The sequence below is a fragment of the Anser brachyrhynchus genome (genome assembly GCF_964034855.1).
Source record: "Anser brachyrhynchus genome assembly, chromosome: 1".
NCBI classification, from domain to species: domain Eukaryota; kingdom Metazoa; phylum Chordata; class Aves; order Anseriformes; family Anatidae; genus Anser; species Anser brachyrhynchus.
Window position 1 is genome coordinate 157,156,477 of NC_137694.1, and position 25,688 is coordinate 157,182,164.

Below are 25,688 nucleotides of genomic sequence, written 5' to 3' on the forward strand. Positions count from 1 at the left end.
CAACATTTGTAGATCAGTGGTGCTGAGAAGTTAGAATTTCAGGTGACTGCTTATCATTTTAAACTTTCTTCTGACGTGCTTTGATTGTGGCTATCTTTTCCAGAGCAACGGAGAAACCTTATGGGGGACAAATTAAACTGACAAAACCAAGCAAGCCATTTGAAAGAGCTTTTTAATTTTTTCTTTTTTAATATGATCTCCAAGTTTCATTAGATACAAATAATTTAGCAGAAAAAAAAGTTTTTTTAAAAAAAAGCTTATGATAGCTCATTATGTGCTAAGTATGTTTATCTACGTGAATGAATTCAGAATTGTAATATGGTTTATTAGCATGGTTTATGCATTTATTACATGGCTTCTAACTTTCAATGCTTTTTCCTAATTAATACTGTGACTTTGTTATTTAATTATATATATATTCTAGTTTGTTTATCAGTGCAAACATAATGTGAGATTAGAATAGATATATTGAATTCAGCATTAATTGCAATTAACACTTATATAGTATTTCTTTACTTAACAAATCTAGATAGTTGTTTTTTCTCCTAAATTATAGCTCGTGCTCTCTTACTAAGTAGTCTTTACTTCAAGCAGAATTAACCTTAAAAAGACACAAGCCAAGGCCAATTTCTTTAATTAAATCAAGATAGCCTTTTGAGAATAAGTTTGAAATTTGAAAATGACAATATTTAAAAAAAATACTTTTTCAATTTTTCATTTAGTTCTAAATTTAGTATTTGGCAGTTTTATTATTGTGTTTTTTAATACAAAAATACGTTGTTTAAGGAATACCATGTGTTGCTGCAAACGGACATAGTATTCTGAACAATGAATCAACTGACAGTTCCCTGAGGATAGAGAATGCCAGGAATACTGATAGACATATTAAATCTGTCTGCTGCGTGTCATCTGTGAGATACTGTTTTAGGAAGGTTCTTTAATGGAATTGTGGTTATATGAACCCTCTAGAAGTAAGAGCAAAATCTTAATTAAATATGAATGCATTATGTGATTATAAATAGTGTCTCTTCTTTTGAGAATCTGAGAATTTTTGTTTTCTGCTATTTACAGAAGCAAGACAGCTGCATTTACAGATGTCAGGATTAGAACCATGAATGAAGTCATAAGTGGCATGAAGATAATAAAGATGTATGCTTGGGAAAAATCGTTTGCGGAACTTGTGAGTGGTTTGAGAAGGTAATCCCGGGAAAATACAGCTTGGTGTATGATCTATATCTGTTTACATTTTTTACATGCCAATAAATGCATTATTCTGTGCTGTGGAGAGAAGTTTACTTGAACTTTTTTGGTCTTTTAAACTTTCTATAGTAAGAGTGAAGGAATGAAAATATATCCTAAGGGGACAGAAGAAGAAAAAATCTTTTGATATTTATAAAATGTGTTTTTTAATGTTTCCTTTTACATTTGTGTTTAAGAACAGCAACTGATAATAAAATAGTTGTAGCTGAAGATCCTCACAGTCCCCTAAACAAATGGAAAGGAACCAATAAGTATTTCTCTCTTCTGAGAAATACGTGTAATCTGACTTTACGTCCTACGTGAATAGCATCCTCAGATACTACTCCACTTTCTGCATTTTGAAGTATTGCTCAAACCATCTGAAAAGTGTGGAGAGCAGAATGAAAGCAGCTCAGAAGTTCTCTAGTTGTTCAGCTGGCAAGGCCAACTGACTCTGGAGTCATTTCATTTTAGAGGTCTGTTAGAATCTGGATAAAAGCTACTCGTAAACTTGTTTTTTCAACACTATTTATTCTTTTACGTGACAGGAGTTCAGGTATTTCCTATCACTTAGTTTTCATGTTAAGTCTTTCTCCAACATGAGTTGTTATCCTGCCATAGATTCTTTGATTTCATTTATTTATTATTAACTTATTTGGAGTTCCGTTTTTTTTAATTGATTTTTTTTCCTTTACATACATATGTGTGCAGGTTTGCAGACTTGCTAACGTTCCCTGAGACATTTGTTCCCACGCACAGAAAGCTCTTTCTTCTTCTTCAGTGTATATATAGGATCCTCTGCTGAGTGAATACTCTTGATTGCTTGAAGGCTTCCCTGTCTTGCATGGAGCCAGAGAGTGTATTTGTTTATTGAAAGCTACTTCAGTGGGAGTATTCACATTATGAAAGTCAATGTCTCATTAGGATTAGAGGTTTCCTATTTAATGACGGAGAGAAATGAGCTCTACCAAAGCACGTCTCGAGCCCTCTTTTGTTTCTTTCACCACACTGTGGAAAACTGTTAGCAGTCTTAAATTCATCCACGTGATTATTGCCCAGTATTTCACAGTGGCCCTTGGTAGTTGTTAAGATGACGTCTGAACTCCTCAGTTGTTGTTTTTACCTGTGGCTGTCCATATTAGTTTCCTCTGATACAACTCGGTGCCGTAAGACAGTGTAGTGTATCACATACGGCCTACGGGTGGGCTGTAATTATCTGATACTTACAGAGAATAGCACAAAGGACTCGGTGATTATCCACAGATGGCGAGAGGATTATTAAGGACTATTAGAGAGTGGGAAAAGAGTTTCATCCAGGATTGTAGAAGTAATTGAATTAGACCCAATTCAAATAGTTTACGTACAAATGTTCTTTCACCGTACTCTGGAAGAGATCAGAGATTGCGAGCCCTTAAGCTGAAAAAATGTCTTTGAAATCCTTTGAAAGTCTGTCAATTCAGCCAATTTGGCAAGTATAGTGTGAAAGTTGCTTAACTAGTTTTCTAGTAGTACATCATGCATCCTTCTCTCCGTAAGGGAGAACCGACAGTACTTCAAGTGCTATAATCATAATTTGACTTTCTAATCTTTGTATATAATTCCAAGTGGAAGGTAATCAAAGTGATTAAGATTTTCCCTAAGAATTGCCAGAATATTTGTGAAGAGAAAATATGATTTTTTTTTTTTAGTAAAATTCTGTGTTACTTCAGGTAAAATTAGACTATGTGGGGAAGGAGCAAATTGTTATGGCTCTCTTGGTAAAGAAAACCTATTATTTTAATAAGAAGTTAAACCTGAAGGCAGCCACATTGTAGATAGTGCAGTAACATTTTGAGGACTGGACCTGAGTCATATAGAAGGGGAAACTGGAGTATAACTAAAGTGGAAATAGAAAACATATGCATCAGCAGCTTTATCAGTTGCTGCAGGGGGCCTTCAGTGTCTGTGCCGTACATCAGGTACTAGTTAGCTGAGGAAATGGTAGGCAGAACAGCTGGCCTCACAGAGCTGTATTTTCTGAATTATGAACCACAGCTCCCAGAGCAGTGGAAGCCAGGCGCGGGGTCCGAATCAGGAAGGATTTAGGCTGAGATCAAAGGAAATACTGCAAATCCTGTGATCCAGCTTGAGGAACAGCAGCTGAGTAGTGGTAAATGCTTGGGCCACGGGTGAACTCCTAATGTTTTGGAAGTTGACCTGTTTTACAGGTTGCAGAGTATGTATTCATGTTAGCAAGAGCTTGTGACTGAACTCTATTGGATTTTTATATTGGAAGGATAAGGAACTGCTGGATACTTGGCTGTTATATAGAAGTTTTTTTTCCTCTTTGCTCTTGTTCACCATCTAGAAAGAGTCAAAAGGTTAGAATTAGAATTAAAATGCTAGTTTGACAAAAACAGGAAAAGAGTATTTTGATTTTCTGTCCCTGAAGAATACTTTTTTTTTTTCCCTAGGAGCTATCAAGATATTAAATATCTTAAATTTTTGTTTTCCTCAATTCCTGAGCCTTTTAAATTATCATTTATTATTTGCCATATGCTATGCTTTCTTTACAGTTACTTTTGAGTACAGTTCTTCGCGTGCAAGTTGGGGTGGTGCAAGGGGAAGAAAAGACATAAAAGTGTAATCTTGAGAGTGGGGTCTCCCTCATCCTACTGTTGAGGGCATCTGTGATGAGAGGGATTGATGCGAATGTTTATATTTTGCATTTTTTTAGGAAGGAGATTGCCATGGTTATGAAAAGCTCCTACCTTCGAGGACTAAACTTAGCCTCTTTCTTTGTGGCAAGCAAAATAACGGTGTTCATGACTTTCATGGCATATGTACTACTTGGCAACGTTATCTCTGCGAGCCGGGTGTTCGTGGCAGTGTCCCTGTACGGTGCAGTAAGACTGACAGTAACTCTGTTCTTCCCTGCGGCTGTTGAGAGAGTATCCGAGGCAGTGGTTAGCATACGACGAATCAAGGTATGGTTATTGGTTTGAATGGGTTGTGGATTTGTTCTCTTATTCTAACATTGTTTTATCCAGAAAATGCAGCTTTATTTTAGTTTCGCAGAGTTTCAGATTTTTACTGAAATAACCTCTTTTGCAACTGAATGTGTTCCTGTGTAAACGTGCAGAAACCCATGAAATGTGCTCTAGAGTGAGGTGAAATGTAGGAGAAAAGTAAGTGCAATGAGGCATTGTAGATGTTTTTGAAGTAAGAGGATCATGTGTGCAAATATGTTGGAATTGGGAGTTGTAAGTCGGGAAATATGGATGGCAAAAACAGCAGCTGGGAGATGCAGGATTCATATTCCATGTGCACTGCACTACCCTGTCGGCTGTGGAGGGGAGGAGTGAGCCCTAGCTGGTGTCCTGTAGCTGCTTTCAATACTGGAGGAAAGGCTCAGTAAGGATGAACATGCTGCTGTTTTTGGCAGAAGGACTTCATGGTTTTTTTTGTTTGTTTGTTTGTTTTTCTGTGTTTAGTGTGGTGTTTTGAATAAAACAGTAATGTTTGCTGTATGTACTCATACTTTGGCATAAACTACGAGTGAAACATTTAAACGCAAAACGTGTTTTAAATTTAAGACTTAAGAAGTCCCAAGTCATCAAGCTATTGAAATACAGAATTACTATTTTAGAACTTAATTTTTTTGGGGAAAAAAACTTAATCTTGTCTAGAATGGAGTAAGCAGAAATGGTGTACCTGTGCTTTTGCAGAGTGTCACTATGCCATTTATCGATGAAAGTATCTAAAAACGTCCTGTTTCTTTTCCATGTGTCTGAGTATAATAAATCTTTTTTTGTTGTTGTTGATAAATTTCTGATTGTACTAAGCCTACACATAACACGTATATTAAACAGGTAACCGTTGCTCTTCAGAGAAGCGTTTTGTAAAAGTTGATGCAAATGGAAATAGAAAAGCCTAATGTGTGAAAATCACCACCACGGTGAAATGTAGGCAGTAACATTTATTATTACTGCTTCAACTAAATTGCGGGAGGGGAGAGAAGCGCTTGGGATGCTGGATGGTGCACGCTGTCTTTTCAATACTTTCATGTAGCCTGTGTTCAGCTCCAGGGCAGTGCTCTTTCAAAAGATCATTCAAGCTGTGCAGGTTGAGAAACGTGGATGGAAGGCTGAAAAAGATGCCTTAGGAACAGGAGAATGGCTCTTGAGCAGAGGCAGTGGCAGTCTGTTCCCTTTTTCTCCTGTCTCGGTTTCCAGTATATCCTACGGGTCACAAGATTTTGCTCCTAGCAGCAGGCTCCAACTCCCCTGCACTTATGATTATGAATTAGAGAGAGAAGGAGAGAGTAGAAAATGTAGGGAAAAAGTATAAAGCTGATGGCTAGGTGTGTTTGCACAAAACTGAAAATAATGTATTTTTTAAGAAGGTGAATTTTTGAACCCTTGAACAAGAGCAAGTGGGGTTTCAGTGCTGATCTTAAAACATGCTCAGATGGAGACATGGAAGCAGGAGATACCATGCTTTGTGTGTGAATGTGAGCACAATTAGAGGGGAATCAGTAGCCTTTTGTCCATGTTGATACATGCACATATAGGAACTGAAGAATATTATGGTATTTAATTTTTTTTTTTCCTCTGAGCTGTCTTCTACCTTCACCTTAGCTACACAGCAACGTCTGCATCTATTCTTGAAGCTCACCCACTATTTTAGGATGAAGCAATTGCCTCAAGGTCCCCTTGTGAAACAAAGTGAGAGAAGTTGTTTTTCAGAGGGTTATTTTGGTAGAGACTGTGTAAAGAGGAGAAATTTCATCTGGGTAAAAAAGATAGTTGTTTTTTTCTCAAGGACACAATCCTATCTCAAACTACTGTTTGCTTCTCAGCATCCTGTGGATGCTAGCAATTTTATTTTTCTCTGCATGGTAGACAATTCAATACTAAAAAAATGGAAGAATGTTTTAAGAAAACTTGAACAGTGTTTAAAGCTTAAGTTATTTTACTGCTTTTGAAAATTTTATTTCTAGTGTTGATTTCTGTTCCCACCCCCTGCTGTGTTAAATTCCTGATGTTAGCCATATAATTTTTTTCTTGATTTGTACTATTTTTATTTGAAGCCTTCCATATCTGTTACTGTAGCATTTTTGAATTAAACGGCTAGCTAGAATTTATACCTGATATGAATACTACTGCTAGAAGAGAAATTCCTGGTAAAAGCTGAAACAAGAGAACGATTCCTTGCTAATAACTCCCTGATGTTTCATCCATCATCTAAATCCAAATCACACTTCAAAGGCCATGTGCCTCATTGCTGATACAGGCTATGTCTGGAATTTCTTTCCCTGACTACCACCTTCTTCTCCCGAGTCCTCTCTTTCACACATCAGTTTGCACCTGCCTGTCTAAAAGAGGGCTCAGCAATGCTCACCTGGCCACAGAGTTCAGACTTGCTTTGCCATTTGGTGGAGATGTGGATGTGCATTGAGTTTGGAGACTGCATGAAAATGCTTGACTGCTGGCAGGTCTCTTAAGTGATACCAGGTGAATTTTGAGCAAGGTCCCTTGTGCCTGCTAACACGTTACAGTGCTGTTCGTGTCCCCTTTGTCAGCTTTGTTCTGTTTCCTCATAGTTACTGACTTCCAAAAGTCTTCAGCATTACTCTCATGTCTGCAGGCTGTTCAGTGCTTGTTAACTACTCTCGGCTTTTCTCAAAATATTGTCTGATAGAGGCCTGTTTTAGGTCTTCATGGTCTGTGATTCAAATCGTGTTAGAATTGTTCTGCTTTTTATCTTAAACTTGTGGTAACTGTTATCCATGAAAATTTTCTCTAGAACTTGCCTCTTTCCCTTCTAAATGTGTTTGAGCTATTTGTAATCTAGCATCATCAGGCAAAGTGTGCTAGAAGTGTGGCTGTAGGATAGAGCACACATTTGGGCAACCTGGACTAGTGGGAGGTGCCCCCCCATGGCAGGGGGTTGGAGCTGGGTGGTCTTTAAGGTCCCTTCCAACCCAAACCATTCTGTGATAATGCAAGTTGAAGGAAACGAACCCTAACTGGAATATATTTTACAAGTACAGTAGGAAAAATGCAACAGAACAGTAAGGGTTTTTTTTCTGTTAATACCCTGGATTTTAAAAGGAGGAGGGTTTCAGTGACTTCTTGTCACTGGAAGAATGCTTAATAGAGACAGTGGTGTCCCTATTATGGTGCCCTCAGTATTCTTTTAAGGGAAACAAAAATGAAATAAGCCTTCATCATCAAAACAGGGGAATGACAAGATTGCACTAGGGTTTCATCTCTTCTTTGTGGGAAGGGGGAATCAAACAATTTTAAGGTTTATAAGGATTTATTTTTAAGTTCTTTGTGCTTCAGGATTTTTTTGTTACTGAGCAGGTTGCTGGTAGAATTCCACAGTACTGTTATGCTATGAAATCTGCACTTCTGGGTGAACCCTGGGATAGTTAGCTGGTTAGATGTGCATTGTTTGAATGGGTTTTGCATTGCTTTGAAATTCCTTGATCTATGTGTTTATTTTTTCATCAGTAACATTTTGTATGCTGCTTACAAAAACGTGCTTGGCTTCCTTTCTCATTCCCAGTTTCACATCAGAACCCTGACCTTTTCTTTTATTGCAGAACTTCCTGATACTTGATGAAGTCTCACACTTCAAGCCACAGCTGCATGGTAGTAATGAGAATGTCATTCTTCATGTTCAGGATTTGACTTGCTATTGGGATAAGGTAAACTTCTACTAAATGTTAAGACCATACTGGTGCTGCAGGCATTTTGAGCCTACAAAGCAGTATCTCTGTGTATGGTGTGCCCTTGCTTTGTATTCCGTCTTCTGTGTGGGAGAAACCTTTTAGTACGTTAAACTAACTCTGTTGAATAGATTTAAAACAGTATCAAATGCATCTTAAAAGTAGCTATTCTTGAATTTTATACTAAATGAAAATCTGTACGTTTCTATGGGAAAATATCTCATTGAACAGCATTGTACTGCAGCTTAGATGTTTAAATTGGAATTAAGGACAGATAGCACAGTACAGCAGGCCTTAGTGTATGGTGTGTAGTGTTTTTTTCTGTGAACTGAATGCTGACTGGTTCATTAGTCTAGAACCAGTACAATATTATACTTCATGTAACAGACTGGAAAGCTTTAGGGACGAATCTACAACTATTTGTTACTCTGTGTATTTTAATTGAGATTGTTCAGCTTCAAATTGTTCTTTCTTAAAATATGCCAAAACTACCAAAATGACTAGAAAAGGGACAATACGGAGGTGATAAATCTGTTATGAATCCTTTTCTCTAAGAGAGGCAAGTGTTGATTCTGTTTTTTAAAAATGCAATTGTTATGGGAAGCAGCAATTTGTGATGAATTGTTGGAGCTATTATGAGCTGCCAGTATCCTTGCACAAGGGAAGCTTCAGTCTCCGTAAGAAACTCCGGAAGCTCTAAAAATGAATTTTGCATATAAATGTAATGCAAATAAGACATCTCACGTATCTCCCCTTACACACCCTCTTCGCCTCACATGTGCTGTGTCCCAAGGAAGATAAAATGTGCAAATATATGTGAGGATCTGCCTTATAATACTACTCAGCTACAAAACTAAATTGCTACGTTATTATGCTTTACTTTCTCAGAGTTTCTCTGTGACATGAATTCTTTCTGAGATGTTGAACAAACTTTTTAATTAAGTGGCGTGGAGTACTTAATAGTGAATGCATTCTGATGCAGGGCGGAATGTATTTCTCAGACTTTGTTTTCTCCCCAAACCTGTATTATACCACCGTTAACAATCTATAGGAAATGGTTGCATAATATGTCCGTAAAACACCTTTAGGTTTTTCATGAGTTACTTATACTAGGTGAAGTTGAGTAGCATGACTGGAATTAACTAGATTCCTTTTGGTTTAAAAAAAAGAAAAGAAAACTTAATGTAATTTTCATTTTGATATTTAATTGAAATGTGCAAAGGAGAAGAATAGTTCTCCCAGAACTATAAGAGCAGTTCAGAACATTTCTCTTGCATACTTCTACAATAATGCAAAATAATTTTATAGAGTTGCTAACTGAAAAGGTGGCGAGTTCTGTGAGAGGGAAGTTATAAAAGGAATAATAAAAATATGCTATACTTTGTCAAATAACCAGCTTAGCCTGCTGCTACCGTAACTGGGTTTCTCATGACTCTTTGGATTTCTGTATAGCAACCATACAGCTCGATGATATTTTTATTTTAGTTTTAAAGATTATGAGCCCAAATAGATACTTAAAAAAAAACCAAAGCAAACCAAAAAATTCCACAACAACCCACAAATCCAAAATCACTGGAAGTAAAAAAGGGATTATTAGATAGACTTTTAGGAAAACAACTTAACATGGTGTATTACAGTTTATCAAAAGATAAATAAAACCAATTAATTCACGGTCACACTCTTGTTTTACTCAGGCAAGTCTTATCTGAGTTCCACAGGCTAGTCTGATAGCAGCATGGAACTGGGGATTCTTCGATACGGGGTTTTTCCTAACGTGCCTTTAGTTTACAGAACAGTCTGTCTGCTCAGCTGAAAAACTTGAAAATTCAGGAATTTGAACGGAGGCCAAATGTATCCCTTGTAGTTTTAGTCACTTAAATGAGGAGCTTAAGCAGTGTAGTACTTCTGTGTAATATATCATCTCTGAAGCCCTTAAATGGGATGAATTACTTCTTTCATTTGGCTGTAGGGTGTGAGGTCTGCCCAAGCTCACCTAAGGAATTGCTGCCACTGAAGGGATCAGTCTTATATCTTTTGGTCACAGAATCTTCTAGGTTGGAAGAGACCTCCAAGATCACCCAGTCCAACCTCTGACCTAACACTAACAAGTCCTCCACTAAACCATATCACTAAGGGCTACATCTAAACGTCTTTTAAAGACCTCCAGGGATGGCGACTCAACCACCTCCCTGGGCAGCCCGTTCCAATGCCTAACAACCCTTTCAGTAAAGAAGTTCTTCCTAACATCCAACCTAAACCTCCCCTGGCACAACTTTAGCCCATTCCCCCTCATCCTGTCACCAGGCACGTGGGAGAACAGACCAACCCCCACCTCTCTACAGCCTCCTTTAAGGTACCTGTAGGTCTGACCTGCAGATGAGGTCTCCCCTGAGCCTCCTCTTCTCCAGGCTGAACAACCCCAGCTCCCTTAGCCGCTCCTCGTAAGACTTGTTCTCCAGACCCCTCACCAGCCTCGTCGCCCTTCTCTGGACTCTCTCAAGCACCTCCATGTCCTTCTTGTAGCGATGGGCCAAAACTGAACACAGTACTCGAGGTGAGGCCTCACCGCTCTGCCCCTGTTCCCTGCCTTGTGTTGGTGTTAATGTGTGATGTGTGACCCCATGGTGAGCCTGTTCACAGGGATAAAGCAATGAATCCCTTTTTGTGTGAAGCGTTTTCTGACAGCCAAGTCCCGTGAACAACACATCTGCAAGGTTAGGCCAGAAGAAGCAGCAGCAGAAGGGGGGTGACAGACATGGATAGCTGACAGGGCGCAGGGGAGCTGGGACATTTGGTGGCAATTAGCTGTCAGGTGAACTTAGCTGTAACATCAGTCTGTGCTCTTATTTAAGTGTCTCAGTGCCTAAACATAGAACAAACTGCCTTTAATATGAGGAATGCTATTTTGTAGAAATACCATGCCCTTGAGGTATATGTGGCCATGCTTTTTGCTTGCATTACTGCTTTTCTTTAGGGTCTGTGACATCTTACAGTACTGCTTTAATATATAATAATTGGGTATTAATTTAAAAACTTTGATTTTTTTCTAACATTACTCATAGGCTCTTACAATATTTTGTTTTGAAAACCTTGGCATGGGTGGAAGCCCCCTTGCTCTCTTGTGAATACAGAAACACAACATCAAGAGGTCTCAAGAGGGGCTGTGGAGGGCTGTGTGGAAAATCTTATTTAGTTTTCTAAGTACTGTTTTTCGAAGTAATATCGATTTTTCAGATCAATTTATTAAAAGATAGTTTTTCATCCTACAAACCTTGCATTAAAAAAATGCATTGGCTGCCACAAGCTAGTGGAGTTCTCCCGACCTTAACTCCAGTTCCGTACCTGAACCGTGCGTGCACTCAAGGCCAGGAAAGCATATTCATGGTAAAATGCTGATGGGTGAGGTGGAGAAAAAAGAAAAGATCCCTGTTGCTGCCACCTCGTGGGGATGGATAACAGCAGCAACAACAGTAGGTATGCGGGGTGGCACGGCACACACAAGTTTGGGTTCTTGCAGTGTGACTCTGATTTCGTACAGAGAGGTGGCAGCTGTGATGGATGTGTGCCATTGGGCTCTGAGGACCTTCCTGCTTCACCGAGCATTTCTCCTGGCCTGAGGAGGAGGAGGCTCGTGTGTGTTAGCCCAGCTGTCACAGGTGTGGATGGATACTGCACCCATGTCTCTCCCAGATCATTTGAAACAGCTAGTTGCAAGCTTCCCCTTTGGGCAGTCCCAGAGCTGGGTCACAGGGCAGCTTCCTTGCAGGGACAGGTGCCAGCCTTTTCAGCCTCCTGCACTTCAGAAGGTGCCTGGAGATTTTAAGCAGCCTACCAGTAGTACGAAGGGGCACTAGATTTTCTCTATTGTGCTCTTCTGCTGAATTTTAGGGCTGGGCTTTAGTGTGGTTGTTTAACAGAAATACTAGCAATATCCAGCTCTTTTTTTTTTTTTTTTTAAATGCTAGTATTTTACTGTTTGCATTTTAGTGTCAGGCACGCTTAGGGCAGCCTCAGATGCATGTAAGGGCAGATCCTGTTACAAGGGATTTTTGCTTTAATGACAGGGAGCTGCACCAGACCCTTAGCTATGTGGTTTAGAATAGCTGTTAAAGACATGAGGATCCTTTCTTTTCATAAGAAGTAGAGGGGATGAGGAGGGGGTGCCACTGTCTGTGTCAATGACCAGCTGCATGGAGCTCCACCTGGGGGTGGATGAAGAGCTGACAGAGTTTATGGGTCAGGATTAAAGAGAAGGCAGGGACAGGTGACATTATAGGGGGGGTCTGCTACAGGAGGACTGAACAAGTGAGATCCTGTACAGGCTGATAGGAGCAGCCTCATGTTCTCATAAGCTCTGATCCTCATAGAGGAGGACTTCAACCACCCCGATATCTGTTGGAGGGACAACCCAGCAGGGCATAAGCAATGCAGAAGGTTCCTGGAGTGTGTCAATGTTAACTTCTTTCTCCAAGTGATTGAGGAGCAAATGAGGGCAGGTGCTCTGCTGGACCTCATTCTATCCAACAAGGAGGGGCTGGTGGGGAATGTGGAGCTCAAGGGCAGCCTTGGCAGCAGTGACCATGAAATGGTGGAGTTCAAGGTCCTTACGGCATTGAAGAGGGTGCACAGCAAGCTCACTACCCTGAACTACAGGAGAGCAGACTTTGGCCTCCTCAGGGATCTGCTTGGTAGAGTACTGTGGGATAAAGCCCTGGGGGGAAGAAGGGCTCAGGAAAGCTGGGTAATGTTCATGGGTTACCTCCTCCAAGCTCAAGAGCGATGCATCCCAACAAAAAGGAAGTCAGGAAGAAACACTAGGAGGCCGCATGGATGAACAAGGAGCTCCTGGCCAAAGTCAAACACAAAAAGGAAGCCAACAGAGGGTGGAAGCAAGGACAGGTAGCCAGTGAGGAATACAGAGAAATTGTCCAGGCAGTTAGGGATCAGGTTATGAAAGAAAGCTAAAGCCCTGTTAGAATTAAATCTGGCCAGAGACATCAAGGGCAAGAAGAAAGGTTTCTATAGGTACATCACTGATAAAAGGAAGACTAGGGGAAATGTTGGCCCTCTCCTGAAGGAAATGGGAGATGTGGTTACCCAGGATATAGAGAAGGCTGAGGTGTTCAACAACAACTTTGCCTCAGTCTTCACCAGCAAGTGCTCTAGCTACCCCGCCTAAGTTGCAGAAGGCAAAGGTAGGGACTGGAAGAATGATGAACCATGGAAGAATGATGAGTGCTTCTGCTACTGCCTGTAGGTTCCTCATTCCCTGAACACAGTTGTGTCAATTACTTGTTTGGGCTTAAGGATCAATGCATTTCAGAGGTGTGTGTGAATTACTGAAGAGGCAAACTGTATGTCTGAAAATATGGTTGTCATATGGGTTGCTAATTTAGAGTCATTTATGTGCATTGTTCTCTGTTTCTAAAGAGTTATTTTGTTGATGTGTATTTAATAGCGATTAAGTGTGACTTTGTCTTAAATCCACAGAGTTTAGAAAGCCCAGCACTTCAGCAACTTTCATTTACTGTTAGACGAGGGGAATTGCTGGCTGTGATTGGTCCTGTAGGAGCTGGAAAAGTAAGTCTTGATGTTTACTCCATTCTGTGGGGATTTTGAGTCTCTTAAACATGTCTAAAAACTTGAAAATGTGAAGTTGTTTTTTTTTTGTGTATAATGATACACTTTACATGGAGGTACTGTCATTCAAGGAAGGCAGATGACCTGTGAGTGGGGAGGAGATGGTTCAAAGTTAAGCAGTACTGTGTGCTTTACTTCTAAGACTGCACGTAAAGGGTACTAGTGCATTTATACAATTAGAGTAGCTTGAGTGACAGGGTGAAGTAGGCCATCATGCCAATAAACACTTCTCAGTCTCCGTGGTGTCTTCAATGCAATCAGACTTTACATTTTTTATTTTTGAATCTTTTCCAGTCTTCACTCTTAAGTGCTGTGCTTGGTGAGCTGCCTAAAGACAAAGGTTTGATAAATGTTGCTGGAAGAATTGCTTATGTTTCTCAGCAGCCTTGGGTGTTTTCTGGTACAGTAAGAAGTAATATACTGTTTGACAAGGAATACGAGAAAGAAAAATACGAAAAAGTTTTGAAAGTCTGTGCTCTTAAAAAGGTATGCTTTTTCTCTTTGTGTGTTTTATTTTCACAATCTTTATTGTTTTCTTCGTGTTATTTCGGTCTAGTGGTATGTGCTTTAAGATTTAATACATAGAATGGATTTTTATTAGTATAATGGGAAATATATTTCTGTTAAGTGATAGGATTTGTGCATCATTTTGACATTCACATGTAAGGACATTCTTGTAATTCCTAAAACTTTCACTAGAGGGGGATGTAGTTTATGTGAAGCTCCGACAAATTTGGAAAAAGCTATTCCCAATTATTTAATTTCATAATCATGTTTAGCCCCATTCATTGATGTTATGGTAGATACATGTGTAGACTTAACAAAATGTGGAAAAACAAATGATGAAGCTAGCACTATTTGTGACTTTCATTTTGTAAATATCCTTGATGCTTTTTTAAAAAATCATGTATATCATGTACTATGCATTGCTAAGGGCTATAACCTTAGTGCTATGTATTGGAGAACTTGCTGAGCCCAAGTAGGTTTATGAAAAAATATTTTTGAAAGGTCTGTGTGTAAAGGAGTTTGTGACATGAGATATAGAAGAGGATTAAGCCAGATTTGTCAAGAAACAGACATTTTGCTTGGCAGCTAAAAAGGTTTTATGCAGCATGTTATAATATTCCTGTCAGCAGCAACACAGGTGAAAAGCAGATGGTTACTGTGATGAATTTCTTTTGCAAGGTTTTTACACATAGTAGGTAGAGTTTTAATATCTTCTACTGATATTTGGTCATAGACTGTTGTCTAAACTTAAGGTTTTAGTGACTTTAACAGACAGCAAACTGCATTTAAAAAAAAACTTCATACTTGATGGTAGATTTGCTTTCATAGTTTTGTTTCAAATATATGTATCTTATAGAAGTTGTGGATATGTTTTGCAGCTCAGTATAAAACTTCTGTATTTCCTGAAGAGGACATATAGTAGTATAACATGGAACGCTGTATAATTTTGTTCTCTCACTCATAGTCCCGAGCCCCATAAATTAATCAATTTTGTGTAATGAATGGTGTGGTTATTTCTCTTGGATACAGTGTAATGAGAATAAAACTAATGTAATTCTTAGGGACATTGGCCAGTGGAAAATAATCTACTGATAGAAGTTACTTCAGTTTTATTGTGAAAGCTCCTTTTGTTACAACAGTAAATGAGTTATTTTTACTATACTTAATAATTTTTATTTTAGCGTGGTCTGAATCACCACCAGATATTCAGCATAACACTAAGAATAGTAGCGCACTTTCCTTTGGCAAACCTGTTGAAAAAGTGAACTTTAAGATCTCACCTATTTTTCCCACTTTCTTATTTATCTTTTGCTGAAGGTACAAAGTCATAAATTAACTGTGGATATTTCATCCCATATGAGTTCTTGTATTGTAATGTGAGGTGATACCTTAAACAGTACTATTTAAATAAGAAAATGTTACGTTGAACCAGGTTTGTTTCAGGATAAAACGATTTAAAAATGCTTGCTGCCTGTTCTTTATGTTCACAGGACTTGGAATTACTAGCAGATGGTGACCTAACAGTCATAGGAGATCGTGGAGCTACGCTGAGTGGGGGACAGAAGGCCCGTGTAAATCTGGCCAGGCTAGTATTTTTATTGTTCCTAAAATGTACAAATTGACAGACTTTGACTGAAGTAAATGAGTTTAAGACCTTGTGATGCTGACTTTTCTTTAAACCTTGTAGAGCTGTGTATCAAGATGCAGACATCTATCTTTTGGACGATCCACTGAGTGCAGTAGATGCTGAAGTTGGAAGACATTTATTTGAAAAGTATGTTGTTGCTTTATTTTTGTTTATAATACCATTGCTGTCTTTCAGTTTGTAATAGAAGAACTTGAGAAAGCATTTTTGAGTAGATGGTTCTCTTCACAAAACTTTTAACGCATTCACTTTGTGTTTATTTTTCTTCTCTCTTATATATTTGGAAGAGGTACGATTTTTTTCTGTGTGACTGTTATTTTATTATTATTAAAAGTCTAGTAAAGCTCTGTTTTGAAGATATTAGAAATAGAATTATTCCTAAGGGAATACGTGCTGTTTTCTTGAAGAAAAAAAAAGTCATATTTTGTACATCAATAATGGGTTTTATGAATATTTGTACCAAGTAAAGAACACTGTAGAGCAGTATTTTCAATCACTTCTTAGTTTGCTGCAGCTTTATTTGTGTAGTAGTAAGCACTTCAAGTAGCTGAAAAAAAGGCCAGAACTCTCTTAGATTCCTGAGTGATTTTTCATTTCAGTTCTTGACTGGTTGAAATTTCTCTTAAGTGAAACAGGGAAATATGGCCTGCAGACTAGACTGTGAAGAGCAGAAATAGAGGAAAAGAGAATGCATAAGCTTACCATAAATGAGAGAGAGATTAGACCTTTCCCCATTTCTGAAGAAATAGGACAGCGTTCATTAAAAATCAGGTTCCCTTCTCAATAAATTTACTCTTCTCCGTCTCTTCTTTCAAACTGCCTAATCTACAGCACATTGATAGTACAAGAATAATCCAGTTATTCCCAGCCAGTGTTTTGTCCTTGCTTCTTCATAGCCTACTCCTCTCTATCAAAAGGTATGATCTAGAATTTATTAAAAGTGGAAGGAAAAACTTCCATTGATCGAATTCACAGGGCTTTGGTTGAAACCTTAAATGATAGCATTTTCTGGAGCATACTTACCTTCACTGAATTCCACACTCCTACTACATAAATTAATTTACTTTTACTGTTGTACCCCACTCCCCACCCCTAGACAATCATAAAAACTTGTCTTGAAGATGTGGTTGTAGAATTTGCATTGACCATCGTTGCGTGCATGTTCTTTTATTCCCCAGCAGGGAAGCTTTTAGAATCTAAATTTGAAAATTGTGTGTGCAGTTGATATTGGCAGTTTCAAATCTCAAGTTCTCTTGAAAACCCCATGAACATTTTCTTTTACTATTACATTCAAATGGCTACTGTTTCTTTTCATGAGCTTGTATGGAGTTAATCTTGTGATGCATAGGCTTTATGTTCATTGTTCTATGCGTGTTCATTTTCACCTGCCACAACTGATACATGGCCATCGTTATTTATGTAGTTTGTATACTTTGTCAAATTCCTTTAGTGCCTGTTGAAGCTATCTGAGCTTTAGCTGCTGCTTCTCTGTTTTTGTGCAGCATCACTTGACAGCTTCAGCGTCTGAATGTGTCTGTGCAGTGCTCTGAAAGTGAGCGTGCCTAGGCTGTCAGTCTGTCTCTCCCTTAGATCTGAGGGTTTATTCACTAACAGGGAAACACAAAAGTACAGTAGTGCAAAGGAGGTTGTGTTGCCTCTTGTATTTTTTTCTGTTTTATGTGAGCTGTGACACTGGGAGTCTACATCTTGCTGCAGAGCTGCACGTCTGGATTTTTGTATGTGCAAGAGCGTAAAGGAGCTACAGGCCATTGCTCTGTTTGCATAATGTAGGTTTTCCTGGTAACTCTGTGGAGGTGAGAAGAAATAAGGAGATGAATTTGTAACTTGGAAAACTGGCTAGGATTCTTCCTAGCAGCATGTGTTTTCATTGCTTCTTCCTCAGCTCTAGATCAGCTTGACCTATACAGATAAAGTACAATAAAAGCATTTTGTGGGGTAAACAGACTGTGTGAAGTAGTAGTGGCAAGGAAAACTGAAATGCCTCCCCTGATCAAGGTGTTAAAGGAGGTTGTCTTCTGAGGCTTGCATGGCAGCTGTAAAAGGTGCTGGGTTAGTGGGGAGAATCTTATGTTTGGTAGCTTGCCTTGAATAACAAGAGTGGGCTTGTTCCTTAGTGCTTCCTCAGTAGTGCTAGAAATCTGCAGAAGAGAACGCTTGGGCAAGAATGATTTCTTAGAACATCACGCTGAGGAATGTCTGAGACCACTTCATAAAAACTGCCCCCAGGAATCCAAACCGCAAGGCGTAAAACAATGGACAAGATGGAAGAAATAGGGGGTTATTTAATGAGAATCTGAAATGGATATTGTTCAGTTCACTTGCTCTTTTTTTTTTTCTGTTCTTTGTAATTTTATATTAATGCTTAATTTTTATTTTTTTTTTAGAAGCGCTTAGCCTATTTGCTTGCATTTAAAGATAGGTATGTTCTAGCAATTCCCTGAAGCTACGGTCTGTGGAGGGCTGGTTCGTTATGTTTGCTGCTTCTCTCTGTTCTGTTCAGCTACTGCAGTAAACAGTTTAAAAAAGATAAATTCTTTTCAAATGAGGAAGAATGAGAGTAACACAGCTCCGATGGGAAAATAGTCCATGGTATTATTAATGAGGGACTGGGTCTCTTACAAATTTATCCATAATGGAGACAAGTTGTTCGATGGATGGCAGAAGAGATGAAGCTAGTTTTCCAATGAATTTCTCTCTGCTGCTCAGATTCCTCGAGGCATAATAAAGTATAAACTGGAGATTCCCTATTTTTCCCTATTTGTGTCCTCTTTTCCTGTGAGTTCTCTGATAGTTAACACTAGATGTGGGTCAGCCTTCTCACAAAGGAGGGCACCAGTATAGTTCTATGTTTTTGTTTATCTGTGTGTATACACATATATACATAAATATGTATATATACACATGCATATAGTATATTTTCATTAGCTTTTAGGGAATGTGACATTTTGAGACCTTCAGCTTTTCCACCGGGTTTGAAATGAGAGACACATATTACAGATACTGTGGCACATTTCCTTGTATGACAAAATTTGGAATAGCCTGTGGCGCTCTAAGAAAGTCAATCAGTCGTGCTTGGACCCCAAGAAATTTCCTGCTCTCCCCGTGCATCTTTGTAAACATATTTCTATAGATTGTATGGTTTCAGATCACCTTTGGACAGAAATTATGTCCTGCTGACATTAAAAAGGTGTTTTTAAGAGTGAGATTTTTATTTCACCACTGTGTTGAGACAGATGCTCTTCTCCAGGTATTGTTCTTCCCTCATATCTTTTCTAGTGACAGGAGCTGTGTGCCCCGTCCCAGTTGATGATCAACCTGATTTCTTTCAGTTTCTCCTTTGCACCTGTGGGACTTGACAGCTGCAGGACAGTTTGGGAATCTGGAAATCAGACCTAAAATTGTGATCACGTTTGGGAATAGCATGCACAGGTGTATCAGTCCTACTATCAAAGGGAGTTTTGCACAAATTGTTTTGAATGTGTGGTCAAGCTGATTTGACCCTACACTCAAAAGTCTTTTCTCTCTCAATTTTGCCTCTAGAACTAGGCAGTAACTGCATCTATCAGAGTAATAATGATGAAGCAATTGAACTTTAGCACTTACTCAGATGGAGCATGTTGGTACCAGGGGATGATAGCCTCCAGTAGGAACTCAAAGGTCGTGTGACATGTAACTGAGCAGTGGATCACTGAATAACCGTGTGTTGAGGCTGACTCGAGAGTCACCTGGCAACTTGGCCAGGTGTTTGGAAAGATAAAGTCTCGCCTTCGCCATCTGAGATAACTGAGAGTTCCTCTACAAGAGAGGGAAGGGAGCAGGCATGATTTGTAGCACAGGTGTCCTTTGTAATTGCAAAAAAAGGTGAGGAATAAGTGATCTGATGGCAAAGGAGAGCAGGAAATTCCATCATGTAAAGTGCATGGATAAGATGTCCTGAATTCCTTAGTGCATTCTTACCTCAGACCCAGAAGTGCTTGAGGGGAGGAGGAAAATGAAGTAGGGAAAATGAGTTAAAGGATTTATTATTTTTTTCAATTACATGTACAGATCTGAATATTTACTCAGTCTCTTTAAAGCAATTTAATTTTTGGAACGCTTAGGAGTGTGCAAATGCTTCTAGTCTCACCTCCCTCAAAGGGGGCTGTACTTTAAATTTCCTGTAATGTTGGAGCTTTGAGGGAAAAGAGCTACTATGGTGGTGCAGACCTCCAAAGCAAGTTGAATACATCAGTTCTGTAAAACTAGCGGGCAGAAGCTAGAAAGTCATTGCTGTAGAGGGATTACAGGCAGAGGCATTGTGTCGGAGGAACAACAACCCTGGCAGGTACTTAGTGATGTGTTTAAAGGCATATACATGTTACATGCTTTGTCCATTGACACCAAATATACAAGGGAGCTGTTGGGTAAATATGAGGATTTTCCTCAGCTCCCTTTTATGTAGAATCTCTTGAAATTGAAGATTTCTCAAGGATATCTGTAAGAATTCCCACTTTGATTTACACCTGGTCCATGCTCATCATGCCTCCGATATAAGAGCAGTGATTACAACCCTAACGTAGTACTGGGCAAACTTGAATGTAGCTCTTTTCTGTGTTACGGGTGTTGTTCTTAAAAGTGCGTTAGTTATAACTTTACACGTAGGTGATAAAATAGGAATTCCTTGGACTTCATTGTGTTTATTGCAGATTATATGCTTAAAAGGTATGAGTATGTCACAGTGATGTCGCTTGTTTTCTTCATAAAGAGAAAAGCATAACTGTGACCACTGTACATTGTGTGTTTTCCAAAAACTGTAAAGCTTTACTTTTTTTCTCATATAAATGTGTTCGGTTGGTTTTTAGTCACACAATATAAAAGCCAAAATAAAATAAATTAAAAAACCAAACCACTTAGAGAACCCCAGTGCAGTTGTGCGCTTTAGTGGTCGGTGGGCGTAGATGTAGAAGAGTGTTACGAATACCAAAATAGAAGTGGTCTCAAGAGGGTGCTGTACAAATTCATGCAGGAAACGTTCATGAAGAGCTACTTAAACACAAAGATCTCTGCCTCAGAAAATCCCTAACGTATGGCCTCTGTAAGCTGGGAGTGTGTACGAAAGAAAGCATCATTGTACATTTGCTTATATATTTCAGCCAGCCATTCACTGCTGCCCGGTGTCTGGGGCGGGAGAATGGGTCTTAGGGACCATTATTTTGTGTCAGTACAGTTGTCCTTATGCGTCATCCCAACGGAGGCTGGGGCTTGTCATCGGATGGAAATAAATGTTTAGCAAGATAAGCGTAGGAATAGAAACAGCGTAGTATAAGTAGACGTGGGGTTTGTGTCTTTGGCAAATATATCGCTTTTTTTTTGTTGTTGTTCCGAAGTTCTGTAAACTTCAAAACATACAAAAACTGTTGGTGGATTGTTTTTCCTAAACTTTTTAAATTTGAAGGGAAATGAGAGGAAAGCAAATGAAGTAAACAAATTAATATAACAAAGGCTTTACGCCTGTGAGCACTTCTGCATGTGCTTTTATTTCATTTCAGCGGTTATTTCCACTGAAACCAATACAAGTATTAACTAGAATAAAGTTAAACTTGCATGTCAACTTCCCAAAAGGAGAGGCAAGAAGAATAGTGAGGAAGAAAGTGTAATTATTAAAGAAGAAACACTTTGCAGAGGTGAAAGAAAGCTGGTTCTTAGAGATAAAAACTTAAAAAAGATTAAAGAACAACTTGTCTCGAAGAAAGAAAAACCTCATACGGAAGGAAGAACAAACGAAGATTCATAGGCACGAAGGTGCCAAGATGCTGCCTCTACCTAGAGGAGCAATTGTGCTGTTGTAGGCACCTTCCTGAGCAAGTGTTGTCTGCCACATGCCCTGCATTATCACAGCTCAAGCTATTTTTTTTTAATTATATAGTTGTTTTCTGTCGAAGTGCAGTGGGTTTTTAAATGGGCGATATCCTGTTAACTTAGCTTTGTTAACTTAAAATATTGTTTTTTTATGTCAAATTGGAAGCGTGTGATTTTTAGAGAGATCTGTCCTGAGTCCGTCCTCAGCTCTTTGGATGATGATGGTGGTCACTGATGCTACATTTTGCAGGTGTTGGAAAACTGGGCAATGCTTGAGGCAGTTCTGGAGACAGACAGGGATTTGGGAAGTCTTGATTAAAGGGTGTGAGTTCACAGATGCACACAGAAGGGATAAGTGCAAAGTATGGCTCTGTGAACAATAGGCAGGGATCAACTGTGTAGCAGTCTTGCGGAAAAGGAGATGCACATTATGGAAGGTCACAAATCCCGTATGAGTCAGCAAGTCATGCTCTTGTCAAAGAAACTGTGCCCTGGGATTTATGACCAGTAATGTTTCTGGCGGAACAGGTAAAGTAAAATAATCTTCCTATTGTGTTTTGTACCTGTAAGGTTTCAACTGGAATAATGTATTTGATTTTGTGCACTTCCAAAAAAACCTAGACCAACTTCAGACTCCAGTGTAGCCCATCAAGAAGGTAGAGATGTCAAAGGAAAAAAAGAGAAAACTGTTTCTTACTTGAAATATATATAGCTATGTTGGTTTTGGTGGTGGTGGTTGTTTTGTTTCTGTCTGGAAAAAAGCGGTCTGAAAGAGAAACTGAAGACTTCATGTATAAAGGGACTATACACAGAGGAAAAACGGTTTATTGGGAAGTGGTGGATTTAAATTACACCAAACCTGGATTTTAGAGAAAAGATTGGTGGTGGGAAAGGTCGTTTGCCACTGGAATACATTATCAAGGATGTTGAAATTTCTGATGTTGAGTTTAAAACAAATAAACCGGCAAAACGGCCCATCCGGGATATGTCAGGAAAGTTTAATAAGTTGATTCTTACTTGGAGTAGAAGCTGAAACTTCTGTAGTTCTTTCATCCCCCTTTTCCTTGTACTGGAAAGGCTAAAGAACGTTTGGGTCTTCACTGTCTGCACCTCTCCTGGCTGCATGTGCACACGTGTGTGTGTGTGTGTGTATTTAATGATCTGACGACGTGATGGCATTTTGTGCGGTAATTTGTTCTGCTGTAATACACTGAAGTTACTCCCAGTCTAACTAAAAGATGATGGCCCTCGGGAGAGTAATGGAGTAGAAACACAATGAAGAGGAGCTTTGAGGGTTTGTAAGCATCAGGTAAAATGATAGAGGCGTTTTGGGGCATAAATGAGACACTGGTTAACCTAGAATTGGTTGCTTTTGATGATGGTTGTTCTTCTGTACACAGCAGTATTTCTAAAAGTAGATAGAATGAGACTGAGCCCTAGTGAACCAGTTCAAACCACAATCACTTATGGGCTATTTTGGATTTTTTGTGTTTCGTTTCTGTGACAATACCAAGTTTTCACAAATACACATCCAGTGAGCTGTGAATTTTGTTCTGGGCCTTTTATCCCATTTGGCTATAGCGCACTTCTCTTTAAACCCTGACTTCAGTCTTCTGTGGCAGCAATGGCACCCTATAAAATTAATGCTCACTGTACGTTGCAAAAGACAGAATATATATATTTAAAAATTTAGAACATAAAGCTCAAAAATAGCCTGATGTGTTGAAACAGACATTAAGTGTATACTTACTATTTTACTAGTTTTGCAGCTTCAGTGCTTCCTGATGATACTGTATTTTAAATGGCAAAATTTTCTAGTGAGCTGTCTGAGCAGTGAGTTGTTTAACTGAGTAATAGATCGAGGTATATGCTCTTTGTTGTGATTTTTCCTCCCTGTGCTCATGCCAGTGAATTGTGACAACAATTTTTCCACTCATCTGTTATCAACAAACTCTTCAGCTAGTTTCTTTCTACCCAGATAGACATCAAATCGAGAGTTGTTGTTGTTGTGTGGGGTTTTTTTTAATTCTCATTTGAGTGATCTGATATATCTGCGGAAATTTATTTTTCCACAGAGGTCATTTTTTGCCTTCTCTCCTGAGATCAAGTCCATGCTGGATGCTGTGCTGACGGCTCTTGACAATGCTAATTGCTGAGATAATCCACTTTTTTCCTTTTTCTGTTTTTCAAATGCTAACTTAAAAGTACAATGGGCTCACCATGACTCAGGATCAAGTTTTAAAGGTTTTCAGCCCTGAGATTTTATAGAGCTCTAGTGTGTCCCAGTAAGGTGTTAGACATACGTCTGGCACACAGAAATTCAGTGATGAGAGTAGGATCTGGGCTGTAGATAGTCCCACTAGTAGATACTTTCTACCTATCCTGTAGTTAGTAAGGGAAAGCTAGGTCTCTTGACAGTGAATATCTGATATATTCAGCATTCCTACTAGGTGACTAAATATCCTGCAGCATCTCTGATGTTTGCCCAGTCCTCTGGAAAGGCTGTGTTGAGGACTATGTTTTGTTGCATGCCTTAAGCTGGTGCTCCAGTTCCCAGGTGGCTCCTTTCAGGGACTGCTCAAAGGGTAGGCAGTCTCCACACCCAAAATAATACTCCCACAAAGAGTTTGGTGTATAAATAGTTGCAGCTGCTCGAATAGCTGTGCTGCTGCAAATACCTGGTCTCGATCAATTGTTACACCTTGATCATTTAAGAATGGCATCACTGGTTTATGGTTACTTCTTGAACGCTGCACAGGAGGCAGATAACTCGCTCAGTAAGAGCGTTGGTTTTAACTGTTACTGCACGGTTTATTTGGGACTGTGTAATACATCTTCTGCCTGTAATTATTCTGATTAATACTAGCATTAACCGTGTTATAATACATGGTTATAAACAGTCATTGTCCGAGTGATAAATAGATGTAAAGAGCTGTATGTAGGGAGTTCACCAGGTACACAGCTGGAATTTAAGAGAGGCAGTGCGCAATATGGTATCATTGCTATTCAGCTGCTGTTCTTTTTCTGCCTTACTCCCAATACTGCTTATTTGCATTTCTTTATTGAATTTTTACTATTAGATTGCAGTGGTTTTGGTTGTGTTTTTTGGGGGGGAGTGAGGAGATAAAATTGGTGTATGGTTTGTTTTCCTTTCTTTTCTTTTGTGCTGAGTGCCACCCTCCTGTGTCATGGTAGCAGAAAATGACTCCAGTAGGAGTGGGTCCTTGAAGGGAAGCATGGTGCCAAGGCCCACATGCAGGTCAGAAGGTTCTGCTTTGAACAAGCCATAATCGGGCCCTATGGGCTGCATTCCTGTTGGCAGCTGAATACGAGGTGTGCTCCTGCAACACATCTTCCAGCTTGCTTTCGTCTAGGAGAAGTCCAGTTTATGTGTCCCAGTACCACTCATCAGTATGAACCGCAGCAGGTCGAGCTGGGACAACTGGGAGATGATCTTCAAAAACGTACACCAGGTCCAAACGGAAAGTGCGAATGCGTACACCTTCACTGACCCCCTCAGTTCTTGGCAGTATGAGTTTTGCGTGTTTTCCTAAGGAAGCGAGTGGCTGAGAAGCAGGAACCCTCTCAAAAGGTTGGGAAGTGTTGGGTGTTCACTTGTGTCGGTGCTGCCCCCCTTCCCTGTTGCATACAAAGAGCAGCAGGCTTGCAGAATTTTGCACATCTAAACTGCTGTTCCACTGCTATGATCCATTTTTATTATTTTTTGGCTCTGGTTGGCCTTTCAAGGACCTCCTGAAAAACACCTAAACACCAGGTGTCTTTTCTAGAGGGGGCCGAACTGCACTTACTGACTGGTTCTGTTGTTCCCAGTCCCTTTACGTCTCTCTCTAAATCCCAAACTCCTCGGGAAGCCCTGAGGGTGCAGAGTGATGGGTGGTGGGCAGGTAAGGCAGTAGAGGGTAAGCCCAGCTTTCACGTGAAAAGGTCAGAGACGTTTGAAGGATCTCACTCCTCCCCATCAATATGTACTTGAGTGCAGCTCAGAGAGGTAGACCTGTCTGCTTCTCCAGCCCTCTCAGTAGCTTGCTCTAACAGCTGCTCTGAAAGCTCATCTCACTG

At 39.5% G+C, this 25,688-nt stretch overlaps 1 protein-coding gene across 5 annotated transcripts in view; it reads left to right on the plus strand.

The window, feature by feature from the left end:
• The window catches only part of ABCC4 (ATP binding cassette subfamily C member 4 (PEL blood group)), a 151,738-nt gene that overhangs the window by 22,228 nt on the left and 103,822 nt on the right, over window positions 1–25,688 (plus strand). For all 5 annotated transcript variants that reach the window (XM_080606013.1, XM_080606011.1, XM_080606014.1 and 2 more), the window contains 7 exons: window positions 1,072–1,197; window positions 3,956–4,205; window positions 7,832–7,936; window positions 13,448–13,537; window positions 13,892–14,083; window positions 15,595–15,689; window positions 15,792–15,878. In XM_080606013.1, the coding sequence (XP_080462139.1) occupies window positions 1,072–1,197; window positions 3,956–4,205; window positions 7,832–7,936; window positions 13,448–13,537; window positions 13,892–14,083; window positions 15,595–15,689; window positions 15,792–15,878 (945 nt within the window). The remainder of the gene's footprint in view (window positions 1–1,071; window positions 1,198–3,955; window positions 4,206–7,831; window positions 7,937–13,447; window positions 13,538–13,891; window positions 14,084–15,594; window positions 15,690–15,791; window positions 15,879–25,688) is intronic.